At 34.2% G+C, this 15,981-nt stretch overlaps 1 protein-coding gene across 1 annotated transcript in view; it reads left to right on the top strand.

Annotated features, from left to right (window-relative positions):
* Nucleotides 1-15,981, top strand: part of LOC100366895 (furin-1-like) — a 42,056-nt gene that overhangs the window by 11,057 nt on the left and 15,018 nt on the right. Inside the window, exons 2-3 of the mRNA XM_085507218.1 lie at nt 404-505; nt 7,970-8,065. Of these exons, the coding sequence (XP_085363344.1) occupies nt 404-505; nt 7,970-8,065 (198 nt within the window). The remainder of the gene's footprint in view (nt 1-403; nt 506-7,969; nt 8,066-15,981) is intronic.

The following is a 15,981-nucleotide window of genomic DNA, read 5'->3' as shown; positions in this document are numbered from 1 at the left end:
TGTCCTGCAACAAAATATACATGAAAAATAAAAAAATAAAAACATTTAAATAACTGAAAACACGCAAAACATATACTCAAAATCACGAAATCATTAACAAAATATTTTACTGTAGTTTCAAACATATCCTGAATTGATTTTAATTCAAATTATGCAATCAGAGTTTCCTTATGTGTTCTATACATGTACATATGGTAGCAAATAAATATTTGTTTTCTAAACTTAAAATACAATTTCAGAATTTAGGATCGTTTTCTGTAGCATTTAATAATGAGTCAGAGAAAATTTAAAATGTATTTGATATCTTTCAGACAAAATAACAATTTTAGAGGGAGGGGGCCCTATTAAACTCATCACCATGGTAACTAATAATGATTTGTGTTTCTCTTTCTTTTTTCCCCAGATCATTGATAATTATTATCACTTTCTGGACAGGAGAATAAATAAACGTTCCATTCAAGCTAGCAATAAAATTCACCATATGTTACTTGGAAAAGAACCAACCGTAAGTATTTTGGTGTATACCTCAGTACAGACAGACTGTGAGTGTGTGAGCAACAGAGCAATATGCCACTATTCTAATGAAAGGTTTGTATAATGGATATTGTATTCAGCCCATTGCTTTCAACAGTCTTCAAAATATTGGTTTTACATACAACATTTTTTCAATTAATTAATTATAATTAATTTATTTATTTATTTGTTTGTGTGTGTGTGTGATTATTCACACAGAGTAGTCATCATCATCTGCGACAGGGTAGTTTTCGCTTTATAAAAATAGTAATAATAATAGGAAGTTAGTTCTGTACATGTCTATGATGCATACATGCATGAGATTCAACATGTCTAAATATTTCATATTAAAATGGATTTAATTCAGTCTAGATAATGTAAGATTACTCATGTTTTTTTAATCTTTTCATCTTTCCGAGTAACATATTTTTGTTATCTCAAAGTTATGAAAGTGTCATTTGTTGTGACATATCAAATCACATCTTAGTGTCTGAGAATAGATACAATGTAGAGATAGGCGATAATCCAATAAACAATATTTTTATGCAGCTTTTCACTCACAAAGTAGACCCAGAAGATTGTTACCATGGCAGCAGCAGTATATTAGAATTCCAGATTTGGACTAATGATAATCTTTAATTTACGGAGATCACAAATATATTTTTAGCTTTGTCAAAGTCGAGCAGATCTGTTCATATTACTGGCCATTTACGCCAACTTTACATTTTTGTACTTATGGCTTTGATACTTTCCAGAAAGATACTTTGAAAATGGCTTGCCAAATTGCTGTGATATTTAATATGGTAGAATTTCAGACTTTTTGTATTCAATCTGTGTATGTAGTTGTGTACAAGATTGCTTTCAGACTAAGCATCACAATGAGTAGAACTATATCAGGAAATAGGATGCTTGTTTATACCTTTTCTGTAGCAAGGTATATAAGGGGAAAATGCCTGTCCTCGTTGTTGTCGTCATTGACTCTGTTGTAAAACTTTTTTCTTGTGGTTACAATAACACAAACCGTTTCTATCCAATTTCTTTCAAACTTTGATATTATATTAACCAGTTTAGGATCTCAGCTAAGTTCGATTATGGTGTATGTTCTATGTATATTTTTCAAGATATTCATTAAATTTCACTTAAAGTTGTCTTCTTGTAATAATAACTTGAACAGTTTGTATTCAATCATCTTCAAATTTAGGAAACTTGTCAATTGCTATGAAATATGAAGTAAAGTATTCAAGATATGGGGTAAAATTTGACTTAAATAACATTTTTTAGATGTAGAAACAAGGGAACAGAATGAACACATTCATACTGATATGTTATGCGTATAAATAAAAAGGTGACAAGTTTGTCATCTTTTTCAAATCTGGCTAGTTTGTCGTCTTTTTCAAATCTGGCTAGTTTGTCATCTTTTTCAAATCTGGCTAGTTTGTCATCTTTTTCAAATCTGGCTAGTTTGTCGTCTTTTTCAAATCTGGCTAGTTTGTCATCTTTTTCAAATCTGGCTAGTTTGTCATCTTTTTCAAATCTGGCTAGTTTGTCATCTTTTTCAAATCTGGCTAGTTTGTCATCTTTTTCAAATCTGGCTAGTTTGTCATCTTTTTCAAATCTGGCTAGTTTATCATCTTTTTCAAATCTGGCTAGTTTGTCGTTTTTTTCAAATCTGGCTAGTTTGTCGTTTTTTTCAAATCTGGCTAGTTTGTCATCTTTTTCAAATCTGGCTAGTTTGTCATCTTTTTCAAATCTGGCTAGTTTGTCGTCTTTTTCAAATCTGGCTAGTTTTCATTTTTTTCAAATCTGGCTAGTTTTCATTTTTTTCAAATCTGGCTAGTTTTCATTTTAAATACATTATTGCACTACTATTTGAAAACTTCTTTTACAATTTGTGCTATAATATTTTATAAAGGTACATTGAGACTGATATAGTATATGTAGTATTATCTGAGGAACACATTGGCTAGTATTTTTCTTGTCAAAATTGTTAGCAGAGCTGTTGATTGTCCATCGTCGTTATTGTCCTGCAAACATTTTTTTTCATGACTTTTTGAAAACCGTTAACTCTATGACTTTCATAATTGGTACATTTATTCCCTTTGTGGACCTCTAATGGATTTGATCGTTTCATCTCTATATCTTTAATTCTCTATTTTTAATGAATATTTTTTTTTACTTTTTGGTAAAATAAACTTCTTCTCTGATTGTTTTGATACTTAGTATATATAGTATATATTTACCTTGGTTTGACCTCTATTAAATTTCAATATTTTAATTTGTGACATAACACTCTACTACGGTAATTTACATATATATCCTATAACTAGAGTTGATGAATCCAAAACATTGCTGCTATTAGTATTAAACTTATCCTTATCAGTGATAAGATCTAAACACAAGAATGGAAACACTCTTGTATGTTGTTTGTTCCTAAACTATTAGGACCTTTCATAAGATTCAAGTTATATTATTCTATAAGATTAATACAGTACATGTAGTATTATTTGAAGAACACAAATTTTCATTATTTTTTTTAAGTAATTATGATGACTTTTTTAAGCTTTATTTTCTGCACAAAATGCTTAGATAATATATTCCATTGTTTCAGAACTTTCATACTCACTTTTGCCAGATATTAGATTTTTAGTTTGTTGTCCATCCATACATGTGTTATTAAATATAGGTTCTCAATGGATAAGGTTGTAATAGTTACACTATGTTAACTTTGTGTTTAACATGTTGATTGTGTGCTCTTCTTTCTTCTTTAGCCTTTCAGCTTCCTGTAGAGCATATGCCACCCACAGTCTCCTTCCACTCTCCTTCTACTCTCTTCTGCTCTGGGCTAGTCTAGTGATGGTGTGCCAGTTGTGCCCCATCTTCTTCATTTCCTGTTCCCATGTTCTACGCCAGGTGTTTCTTGGCCTTCCTCTATTTCTCTTCCCCTGCGGATTTCATTGCAATGCCTTTCTAGTGATGGCCACCATATTCCCAGTATTTTTCTTAAACAAGAGTTTATAAAGGCTTGAATTTTCCTGTTGCATTCTGAGGTTGTCTTCCATGTCTCTGAGCCATATAACAATACGGCTTTCACTTTTGTATTGAAAATCTTTATCTTGTGTTTTTTGATTGCTCAATGAGTGTTTTAAAATTTAAGTGGTTATTCCCCATTAATGTGCCAACAACTCAGAATATGCAACAATTTGAATACTAATTATAAGCAATCTTTCTAGTTCTTGACAGTCAAATTAGTTACATCATTTTCACTTGACTAATGGCACATACACCCAGGGTTATAGCCAGAAATAAAAAGTGTCAGCGTGACTAAAATATGTATTTAAATGCAAAATAATTGTTGCTAGTCTGTAGCCACAGACTTGTAGTCAATTTGTTGTAGACTATTTAAGGCTATTTCGTGAAACCTGGTTTTTTTAACCAAAAATTGACAGGTTTGTGGAAATTTAAACTATCAAATTATATTTTGTGCCTGTGTAAAATGAAAAGTAGATATATAAGCTTTCTGAAACCCTGCATATACCGCTCGTACTTCACACTTTTGTGGTTTATTAACTAGTACATTTTCACTTTCACTTATGAAATCAATGTCAAAAACAGATGTTGTGATATTTTTAGCTCTTCTGTCGATTAAGTGGAGTGGAGCAACATGTACAATGTACATTACATTTATATTACTGATTGTCAGTGTTAGACTTCTTTGAAAACCTTAACCATACGGATACTGTGCTGGAAGGTACTTTGGGTAGTTCTTTCTCAGATTTATTCATTTCGTGTTGATATATTTAATTCTCTAATTTTTTGCATTTTTGGGTAGACCTCCACCAATTTTGTTTTCATTTCATGATTACAACTTCAGTTTTCTAATTTTTAGAAAAAATTTCACCATTTTGGCAAATCTTTTATTATTGAAAACAGCTAGTATAATACATTGTAACAATTTACTAATTTTTGGTTTGGTAAAACCATGAAGGTAGAAAAGAGAAAGAGTGAGGACGCTATTTAAGCCCATGTTAATCTTATAAACATCCTTTGTTTTCGGTCTGGTTAAGCCACTTATTGTTTTTCTTCAGAAGTCGTTTTATCTACATGATGATAGCCGCTTATTTACACAAGAAACTGAGAGTAGAACTGAAAAAAATAAATTCTGTTTAAACATCATCTATAAAATTGAATGCGCAAACCATAAATAAAAGAATTGTGCATGCGCAATGACCTTTATCGGATCACAAAGGTCATTTCACACTTGTTGATACCGGAAATTCTTCATACGGACGCTACAAGATGTGTGATTACTTCTTTTCTGATATTTTTCATCGCAATAGTCGTCCAACTTTGGACATTGATTGAAAAAATCTCGCAAATTTTCGCAGTGAAATTTAAAGATACATGATAAGATTATAACAAGATGTTTTGACAAGTCATTTTTCATTGGTGTGCAGAACTGTGCAGATGTCGAAAATCGCGCCTTTTGTTGTAATGGATTTCGGGCGTTGAGTAAACTCAGCGTACCTCTTTCGCTGCATTTTGTATTATTGTTATCTGTTTGGGCATGCGCAGTGCGTTGAAAATCTTCGTGAAGCTTCCGAATACAGCCGCAACACGTAAGCCGATTAACTGTGACAGTGTACAGCGTGTTTGCAAACTAATTACAATGTGTACTGAGTAAACAAATCCAAAGCATCATGAAACCAGCGGAAACAATAGCGTCCTCACTCCTTCTCTTTTCTACCTCCATGGTAAAACTGATATCTTTGGCTTCATATCCCAGAAGCTAATAGCTTACATATTCATTAGGCAAGTACCTTGCAATTGGGTGGTTCTGTATCAGATTTTTAGCTCCACTGTCATAGAAGATGACAGAGCTTATTGTAAATTGTCTGTCTGTTCTGGCCACCCATCCAGCATCAGTTTTTTAGCAAATACCAGTACATAGTTTTGTTATGGGAGGGGAGATATAAGCTGATAAAATATGGAACCTCAAAACTGTGCTATGAATTGGATGTGAATAATTTTGGTGATATAAAGTTAGGTATGTCTAAAACAACTACTTTCTTGTGGTTGAACTGTATTTAATTGCCTTGTTTGGCAAGCATTACTTTCGACTACCACAGTTTTCTTAATAGTACAGCCAAGCTCTTTCAACTGTCAGGTTTCATGACAATACCTTGCATTTTCTGCATTTTAGAACAATGTTTTGTTAGTTTTAAGCAGTCATTGGATGTTGTGAACATGAGTTAAATGACCAAAGGCTTAATTCTTTCAATGCTAGAAATAGAATATAATTTTAAACAATATTGTAAAGTCACCATCTGTTTTATCCTGTAGATGGAAACATTGATATTTGCATTCAGTGGATTTAAAAAAAGATATAATACATGTACGGTTATAGGAAGTGCTATACATAGCATATGAAATTATGTAAATTGTGGCCATGTGTCTTTGATTAAAATAAGGCATACTATAGAGGTATATATTCAGTAGATTTAACACATTGCCAGTTTACACCATTACATAACATGCATATCAGCTGTTCATAGAGGTTTCCAGCAGGCAGCATGTTAATTAATATGTTAATTTTAGTGGATTTGACTTGGTTTACTGGTTTTTGGAAAGAATAATTCATTCTGTTGTTAAATATGAATATTCATTAGGTTAAAATTAGTATATGTTAGCTGCCAGCAAAATAAACAGATAAATAAAAATCGGCGAATACTGTAAAATGACTAATTTTCACTGGGTTTAAATTTCACTGATTTAGCATTTCAGGCATATTCAGTGGGTTTTAAATTCACGGTTTTATCATTTAGATAATGTGTTCTATGCTAAATTTTACATATTCACTGGGTTTTAATTTAGCGCAATTTCCAGGCAGCGAAATAAGCAAAATTAAAACCCACTGAATAATTAACCCTTTTACAGTAATTAAGCCTTCTACAGTATTTTCAGTGTTCTAGTACCGGTACAGTGTATACAATAAATCAAGTGCCTGTTTTCCTGCACTACTATTGGAGATGTTTTCTAATAGAGCAAAAACAGTAAATATTAATTACCTATACACAATGAATAAATAAAGTTTTGACAGTAGAGTCTATATTTTCATCTGATTTCCCCTGGTCATAGTAAAATTTGTTATTTCCATTGTATGTCTACATGTATGCATATGGTGACACCTTAACTCTGTTTATATTTAGATCTTAAACACTGAGTACTGTAAACCCATTTATTTTCACCAGCATTTAATTTCACTATTTTGATGCTTTGCGTAATTTCACTGGGTTCGAAGGTCAACAACTTGGCAGGGTTGAAGGTCAACAACTTGGCGGGGTTGAAGGTCGACAACTTGGCAGGGTTGAAGGTCGACAACTTGGCAGGGTTGAAGGTCAACAACTTGGCAGGGTTGAAGGTCACCATCTTGGCAGGGTTGAAGGTCGCCAACTTGGCAGGGTTGAAGGTCGCCAACTTGGCAGGGTTGAAGGTCGCCAACTTGGCAGGGTTGAAGGTTGCCAACTTGGCAGGGTTGAAGGTCGCCAACTTGGCAGGGTTGAAGGTCGCCAACTTGGCAGGGTTGAAGGTCGCCAACTTGGCAGGGTTGAAGGTCGACAACTTGGCAGGGTTGAAGGTCGCCAACTTGGCAGGGTTGAAGGTCGCCTACTTGGCAGGGTTGAAGATTGACAACTTGACAGGGTTGAAGGTCGACAACTTGGCAGGGTTGAAGGTCGACAACTTGGCAGGGTTGAAGGTCGACAACTTGGCCAGGTTGAAGATCGACAACTTGGCAGGGTTGAAGGTCGACAACTTGGCCGGGTTGAGGGTCGACAACTTGGCCGGGTTGAGGGTCGCCAACTTGGCAGGGTTGAAGGTCGCCAACTTGGCAGGGTTGAAGGTCGCCAACTTGGCAGGGTTGAAGGTCGCCAACTTGGCAGGGTTGAAGGTCGCCAACTTGGCAGGGTTGAAGGTCGCCAACTTGGCAGGGTTGAAGGTCGACAACTTGGCTGGGTTGAAGGTCGACAACTTGGCCGGGTTGAAGGTCGCCAACTTGGCCGGGTTGAAGGTCGCCAACTTGGCCAGGTTGAAGGTCGCCAACTTGGCCGGGTTGAAGGTCGCCAACTTGGCCGGGTTGAAGGTCAACAACTTGGCCGGGTTGAAGGTCAACAACTTGGCCGGGTTGAAGGTCAACAACTTGGCCGGGTTGAAGGTCAACAACTTGGCAGGGTTGAAGGTCAACAACTTGGTTTGGGAACAATGAGTTCTGTCTGTTATTGTTTTATATAATCACATAGATTTAATTTAGCAGATGATTATTTATCAATGAAAATAGCAAAATTGAAAATCAGAGAATAATTAATAACAAAATATTAAAGGGTTATTGCTTTTTATACAACCAGTGAAGTATGCTGACAGTGTTTGGGTAACCATTATTGCTTTTGTTTAATCATTTCAGGTTAAATGGCTTGAACAACAAGTATCCAAAAAAAGAGTTAAAAGAGACTATCAAAGCACTGATTTTAATGATCCTCAGTGGCCTATTTGGTATATGGTAAGTTTATTATGTGTAGCTCAGTCCACAGTGGCCTATTTGGTATATGGTAAGTTTATTATGTGTAGCTCAATCCACAGTGGCCTATTTGGTATATGGTAAGTTTATTATGTGTAGCTCAATCCACAGTGGCCTATTTGGTATATGGTAAGTTTATTATGTGTAGCTCAATCCACAGTGGCCTATTTGGTATATGGTAAGTTTTTTATGTGTAGCTCAATTCACAGTGGCCTGTTTGGTATATGGTAAGTTTATTATGTGCAGCCTAATCCACAGTGGCCTGTTCGGTATATGGTAAGTTTATTATGTGTAGCTGAATCCTCAGTGGCCTATTTTGTATATGGTAAGTTTATTATGTGTAGCTCAATCCACAGTGGCCTATTTGGTATATGGTAAGTTTATTATGTGCAGCCTAATCCACAGTGGCCTATTTTGTATATGGTAAGTTTATTATGTGTAGCTCAATCCTCAGTGACCTATTTGGTATATGGTAAGTTTATTATGTGCAGCTCAATCCACAGTGGCCTATTTTGTATATGGTAAGTTTATTATGTGTAGCTCAATCCACAGTGGCCTATTTGGTATATGGTAAGTTTATTATGTGTAGCTCAATCCACAGTGGCCTATTTGGTATATGGTAAGTTTATTATGTGTAGCTCAATCCACAGTGGCCTGTTTGGTATATGGTAAGTTTATTATGTGTAGCTCAATCCGCAGTGGCCTATTTGGTATATGGTAAGTTTATTATGTGCAGCTCAATCTACAGTGACTTATTTGGTATATGGTAAGTTTATTATGTGTAGCTCAATCCTCAGTGGCCTATTTGGTATATGGTAAGTTTATTATGTGTAGCTCAATCCACAGTGGCCTATTTGGTATATGGTAAGTTTATTATGTGTAGCTCAATCCACAGTGGCCTATTTGGTATATGGTAAGTTTATTATGTGCAGCCTAATCTACAGTGGCCTGTTTGGTATATGGTAAGTTTATTATGTGCAGCCTAATCCACAGTGGCCTGTTTGATATATGGTAAGTTTATTATGTGCAGCCTAATCCACAATGGCGTATTTGGTATATGGTAAGTTTATTATGTGTAGCTCAATCCACAGTGGCCTATTTGGTATATGGTAAGTTTATTATGTGTAGCTCAATCCTCAGTGGCCTATTTTGTATATGGTAAGTTTATTATGTGTAGCTCAATCCACAGTGGCCTATTTGGTATATGGTAAGTTTATTATGTGTAGCTCAATCCACAGTGACCTATTTGGTATATGGTAAGTTTATTATGTGTAGCTCAATCCTCAGTGGCCTATTTGGTATATGGTAAGTTTATTATGTGTAGCTCAATCCACAGTGACCTATTTAAATTATATTCAATTATATCAGAATTAAGTGATAAATACATCTGACATCTTCTTTGAAATGAAACCTTTAAGACATAAACGCTTGTAATTAGTAAAAACTTACATGGCATACATATAATTATTTTTACAGTTATTTATCCTTCCACCAAAATTTAGCCATAAATAAATCCTATATTTATTAACATTTTCTTAGTTTGTGCCAAAAGATGGAAAGTCCTTGTTTATTTGGTTCAAACTAATTTAGGACTTAAAAACAACACATCAATTTAACAAACAATATAATATACGTGTACAGTATTTGTCCATATCTTATGATAGAATCTTGGTACAAATGTAAGTATAACTGCTTTTGAAGACTACATACCTTTCAACCATTGTTCACAAAACGTTTCTACCCTAAGGCCATTGTAAATTGACATGACCTTTAACCTTTTTCTGTTACTGAGGCTACATTGTACATGTATCGTTTAGTAAGAATTATACACAAATACTCACGATCAGATGGATGATAAAAAACTGCCTGTGAAGCACAAAATTTGTTAAAGCACAGTGTATTACTTGTCAAAAAAAGAATAAAATTGAAACGATTGGTTTTTAACACCTACTGTGTACATGTTACCTGTGATGTCATATGAATATTTCATGATATGCTGACATCATAACCTTCTCAGAATTTCCTCAGTTTTTTCATTTGTTTGTTGTTAAATAACTCCACAGTGATATGCCTAAATTCTAAAAGGATGGGAATGATTCTGTTATTTAACAATGGAGAATTCTAAAAACCAATTATGGCTTAATAATTAGATGTTATTAGGAGTTTTCAAATGGATAGATTCCAAAAATATCATCCAAAAGTGAAATACCTATAAAGTATTTGGCACTTTCCAATCAATATACTACTTGCCAAGACCTTAATCCTTAATTCATAATTCTGATTAGTTATATAGTTAAAATATTTGGTAATCCTAAGTAACTTTTCGAATAGCTAGACATTTTGGGCAATGAACCATTATCAGTAGCACATGGTGACTGATTTAATGCTCAAATGAATAAGGATAGATAAGGACTCTCAGAGTTTGATGCATATCCAGCTGAATTCATTCGTTTCTGTGTGGGTGGAATATTACATATGAGAGAACACATCTAGGGATTGAATTATTAAACATTTCCCAGCATGCACAGTGTGCATGTTGCTTTGAAAATTATCAGTTTTTATACCAAATATTGTTATTGATAATAAAGTTTGTTCTGGAAACATGTTTATCGTGAGACAATGCAGCAGCATCAATTTGTGTTTATCTGAGAACATATGTTAATTTGATTTCCTATCCTTATCTATCATGCATTCATCTCCAGTAATTACATATCATTGAACACATCTGCCAATATACTATATAAACTCTATTAGAGGACATCTCATAAACCCCAAATTACATTTGTTGTATTCTAGAGGATTAAAATGCCACTTATTTTGACCATAGACACACCTGTCATTTACATAAACACATACATAAAGCAAATACCATTAATCCTACTAACAGTGAATGTACAGTGACTGTAACATATATGTCACATCACAATTTGTTTTATTTCATAATTCACACTTCAAGACAGCTTGAACCATGTAGTAATTTTATGTGTGGTAAAAGTAACAATTTAAATCAGTAAAAATCTTTTTTTACTGTTCCATCAGCTGTATTATATTTTTAGCTCCGCTGTCGACTTTGTCGAGCGGAGCTTATCATACGAGTGATTGTCCGTCGTCGTCATTTGTGTCAATGTTTTACTTTTTCGACTACTTCTTGAAAACTACAAGCCTGAATGCTTTGATACTTGGTGTATATGTACCTTGGGTAGACCTCTCTCAGATTTGTTCATTTTGTAATGACATCTTTAATTCTCTAATTTTGGTGAATATTTTTGTCATTTTTGGTAAAAAGTGATATTTTCGACTTCTTGTTAAAAACCTCAAGTCCAATTGCTTTGATGTTACATATATAGGTACTACATGTGGTTCTAACTCAGATTCGTTCATTTCATGATGATATCTTTAATTCTCTAATTTTGATGAATATTTTTGTAATTTTTGGTAAAAAGTGATATTTTCCACATCTTGTTGAAAACCGCAAGTCTGATTGTTTTGATACTATACATATTGTTCATTTTTTAATGATACTTTCTGTTCTTTAATTGAAATGTGCATTGCTAACAGCAGAGCTATCTCAGCCGAGAGGCTGCTTGTTTTACTCTCCAACTAGTAGCTTCGTAGTGAGTGGCTTTGGTGGTGAGTAGCTTTCGTCATGAGTAGGGCTTTGTCTCAGTAACTGGTCCTTTCATAAGAGTTGAGAATTATTAGTATTTGTGTCATTAACAAGTGGTGTTAATCTGCATTTGAGGTTTTTATCATTTTTAATGGTTGTATATATTTTTATACATACAGGTTCACTCACAAAAATTGTGTACTTTGCAGTTTTCATTACTTGTATACTGTGTTCTCCAGCATAAATATCAGATTGTCGAAGCATAAGAATGTAATGTGAATTTCGTTCATTAATGCTATATGACACCCTTATCAAACACTATGCAGAGACATGCATTGTAAATGATGCATGACACCCTTATCAAACACTATGCAGAGACATGCATTGTAAATGGTGCATGACACCCTTATCAAACACTATGCAGAGACATGCATTGTAAATGATGCATGACACCCTTATCAAACACTATGCCGAGACATGCATTGTAAATGGTCCATGACACCCTTATCAAACACTATGCAGACATGCATGGCACCCTTATCAAACACTATGCAGAGACATGCATTGTAAATGGTGCATGACACCTTTATCAAACACTATGCAGAGACATGCATTGTAAATGATGCATGACACCCTTATCAAACACTATGCCGAGACATGCATTGTAAATGGTCCATGACACCCTTATCAAACACTATGCAAAGACATGCATTGTAAATGATGCATGACACCCTTATCAAACACTATGCAGAGACATGCATTGTAAATGATGCATGACACCCTAATCAAACACTATGCAGAGACATGCATTGTAAATGATGCATGGCACCCTTATCAAACACTATGCCGAGACATGCATTGTAAATGGTCCATGACACCCTTATCAAACATTATGCAGAGACATGCATTGTAAATGATGCATGACACCCTTATCAAACACTATGCCGAGACATGCATTGTAAATGGTCCATGACACCCTTATCAAACACTATGCAAAGACATGCATTGTAAATGATGCATGACACCCTTATCAAACACTATGCAGAGACATGCATTGTAAATGATGCATGACACCCTTATCAAACACTATGCAGAGACATGCATTGTAAATGATGCATGACACCCTTATCAAACACTATGCAGAGACATGCATTGTAAATGATGCATGACACCCTTATCAAACACTATGCAGAGACATGCATTGTAAATGATGCATGTCACCCTTATTAAACACTACTCAGAGACATGCATTGTAAATGATGCATAACACCCTTATCAAACACTATGCAGAGACATGCATTGTAAATGATGCATGACACCCTTATCAAACACTATGCAGAGACATGCATTGTAAATGATGCATGACACCCTTATCAAACACTATGCCGAGACATGCATTGTAAATGATGCATGACACCCTTATCAAACACTATGCAGAGACATGCATTGTAAATGCTGCATGACACCCTTATCAAACACTATGCAGAGACATGCATTGTAAATGATGCATAACACCCTTATCAAACACTATGCAGAGACATGCATTGTAAATGCTGCATGACACCCTTATCAAACACTATGCAGAGACATGCATTGTAAATGATGCATGGCACCCTTATCAAACACTATGCAGAGACATGCATTGTAAATGATGCATGACACCCTTATCAAACACTATGCAGAGACATGCATTGTAAATGATGCATGACACCCTTATCAAACACTATGCAGAGACATGCATTGTAAATGATGCATGACACCCTTATCAAACACTATGCTGAGACATGCATTGTAAATGATGCATGGCACCCTTATCAAACACTATGCAGAGACATGCATTGTAAATGATGCATGACACCCTTATCAAACACTATGCAGAGACATGCATTGTAAATGATGCATGGCACCCTTATCAAACACTATGCAGAGACATGCATTGTAAATGATGCATGGCACCTTTATCAAACACTATGCCGAGACATGCATTGTAAATGATGCATGGCACCTTTATCAAACACTATGCCGAGACATGCATTGTAAATGATGCATGACACCCTTATCAAACACTATGCCGAGACATGCATTGTAAATGATGCATGACACCCTTATCAAACACTATGCAGAGACATGCATTGTAAATAGCACTTGGTACACTATATTGCATTGTATGAAACAATACTTAGAAACATGGATTTTATTATATGGGACATGGTAACCTTATAGAACATTACTCAGACCCACTAAAGTGTATTAGTTATTGAGGTTACTTGACATGAGTTCATTTAGGCTGAAAGTCACCATTATAATAATTACATTTACTATTACTTGGGTTATTATGATTGCTTGGTTAGTAATGTTGTAACATGGATCAAATGAGAATGGTGACAGTCAATGCATACATTCAATGGCTGCTAATAATGATTAATTCACCTAGACTGGTTGTACATCTAGAGAGAATGAGATTATATTGTGGTGAGACTCGTCCATCTATTGTGACAGACTATAAATAATTAATTAAGTGCTAACAATTTATCTGACATTTAATTAATAACATTTATTAATTTCTGTCTGAAATATAAGCTGATATTTACATGTACGTTTTGTACATGAGTGGAACAAAGTGATTTTTTTCTTGACAAATAGTTTTTATTAATATTTGCACATTAAATATTTTATATAAAATACATTTATTATATATCATTTTTGAAGCTTCTATATATGTTAATTCACATGTAGGCATGTTTTAGTTAGAACATTAGATCAGTTGAGTAATCATACAATTTTTTTAAACAAATATGGAAAATAAATATATTCTGTGATTAGTTTTGAGGTTATTATGAGAATACCATCGAATATGAATAATAATAGTATTGCATATCCCACAATGCATATCAATATGTACTCATTTTCTTAACCAACCATATGCAAAATGGTAAATAAGAAATAACTTGTCTCCAGATATTAATTTCAAATTTTTGTCCCTGAAAATTGACAATTCTTGTCACAAGCCAGAAAGATATACAGTGAAATGGTTTTCTTTCTGTGTGTCCATTTTTCAATCTAGACTGTACATATATTATCCTTTTTTATTGTCATCACTTTCTCATTTAATTACAAAATGTGTTGGATAATAAGATTTGGATACTACAATTTACAACCCTTCCTAGATGGTATATTTTTACATAAATTGTGTCGGTAATATTCTATATTAATTTGGAGACTAGTTCAAAATTAAATTTCATTTGCCTTAGCATGTGTGATATTATTCCAGTCTTCTCCCAAATGGAATTTGTCTGCATGTATTATCGGTTGTTTAAACTAATTTATTTAGTTCATTGCTATAGTAAGTCTGTTGATACACAAAGCCAATGCATATACCGGGTACCTGTAAATGTTATTATATTCATATTTGGATGAAGGCGTCAATGCTGATTTATTTCATAGACTGGAGTTTATAATATTATAATTACATTTTACAGTTTGCTCACAAACTGAAATGATCTGATCAGTTTAACATTGTACCTTGATATGCTAACCTCAAAATGTGTTTTCTTGGGTTCTACATTGAATAGTTCCTATTTTGGAAACAGTTTGTAAGTTTGTTGTTAGACAATTCATTGGTCCTACGTTCAATACTCGGTAGTGCCCATTTTGATGAAGTCCAGAAACATCTTTTCAGTGTCATATTTAGCACATTTTAAAATCAATACAACTACAATGTATGGTCTGGTCTTCGCATGAAATAGTATAGTGCATACTACTTCTAGCCCTGTCGTCCGCCCGTCCGTCCGTCCGTTACAGTTTTTCTGATGTTTATGGACAGATTGCTCAAACTTTGCACATTGTTGATATATAATGATGTAGTTATGCTTCAGATTGGATTCCAATTGGCCTAACCAAGTTACATTTTATGTCACAGAGGCCATTGTTACAGAGGCCATTTCTTCCAAGACTTCAGATATTGGTGTTACCTAGATCAATTTGTTAAATCTGTTGAATGTTGGTCAAATTGGTCAGGTATGTATATGTGTGCAGTGCTGTGTATGGAGAATGCCCCTATATTGCAGTATGGACCAACATGATGTCAAAATGTACAATTAGTATAACAAATTTAATAAAATAAAAAGTGATTTTTGCCTATATTATACATAGTTAAACTAGCCAGTGGAACTATAAAATTGCAAGTATTGTTGCAAATAGTGACATGCAATTAGTACAAGTACTATAATAATGTTCTCAGACAAGAGATATGACTGAAATATCTAGTCATACATGGTTATGATTTCATTAA

Source organism: Saccoglossus kowalevskii, chromosome 13, assembly GCF_978046115.1.
Source record: "Saccoglossus kowalevskii chromosome 13, keSacKowa6.1, whole genome shotgun sequence".
Classification (NCBI taxonomy): Eukaryota; Metazoa; Hemichordata; class Enteropneusta; family Harrimaniidae; genus Saccoglossus; species Saccoglossus kowalevskii.
Note: the sequence above shows the minus strand (reverse complement) of the source record. Positions and strands in the feature narration are given on the sequence as shown.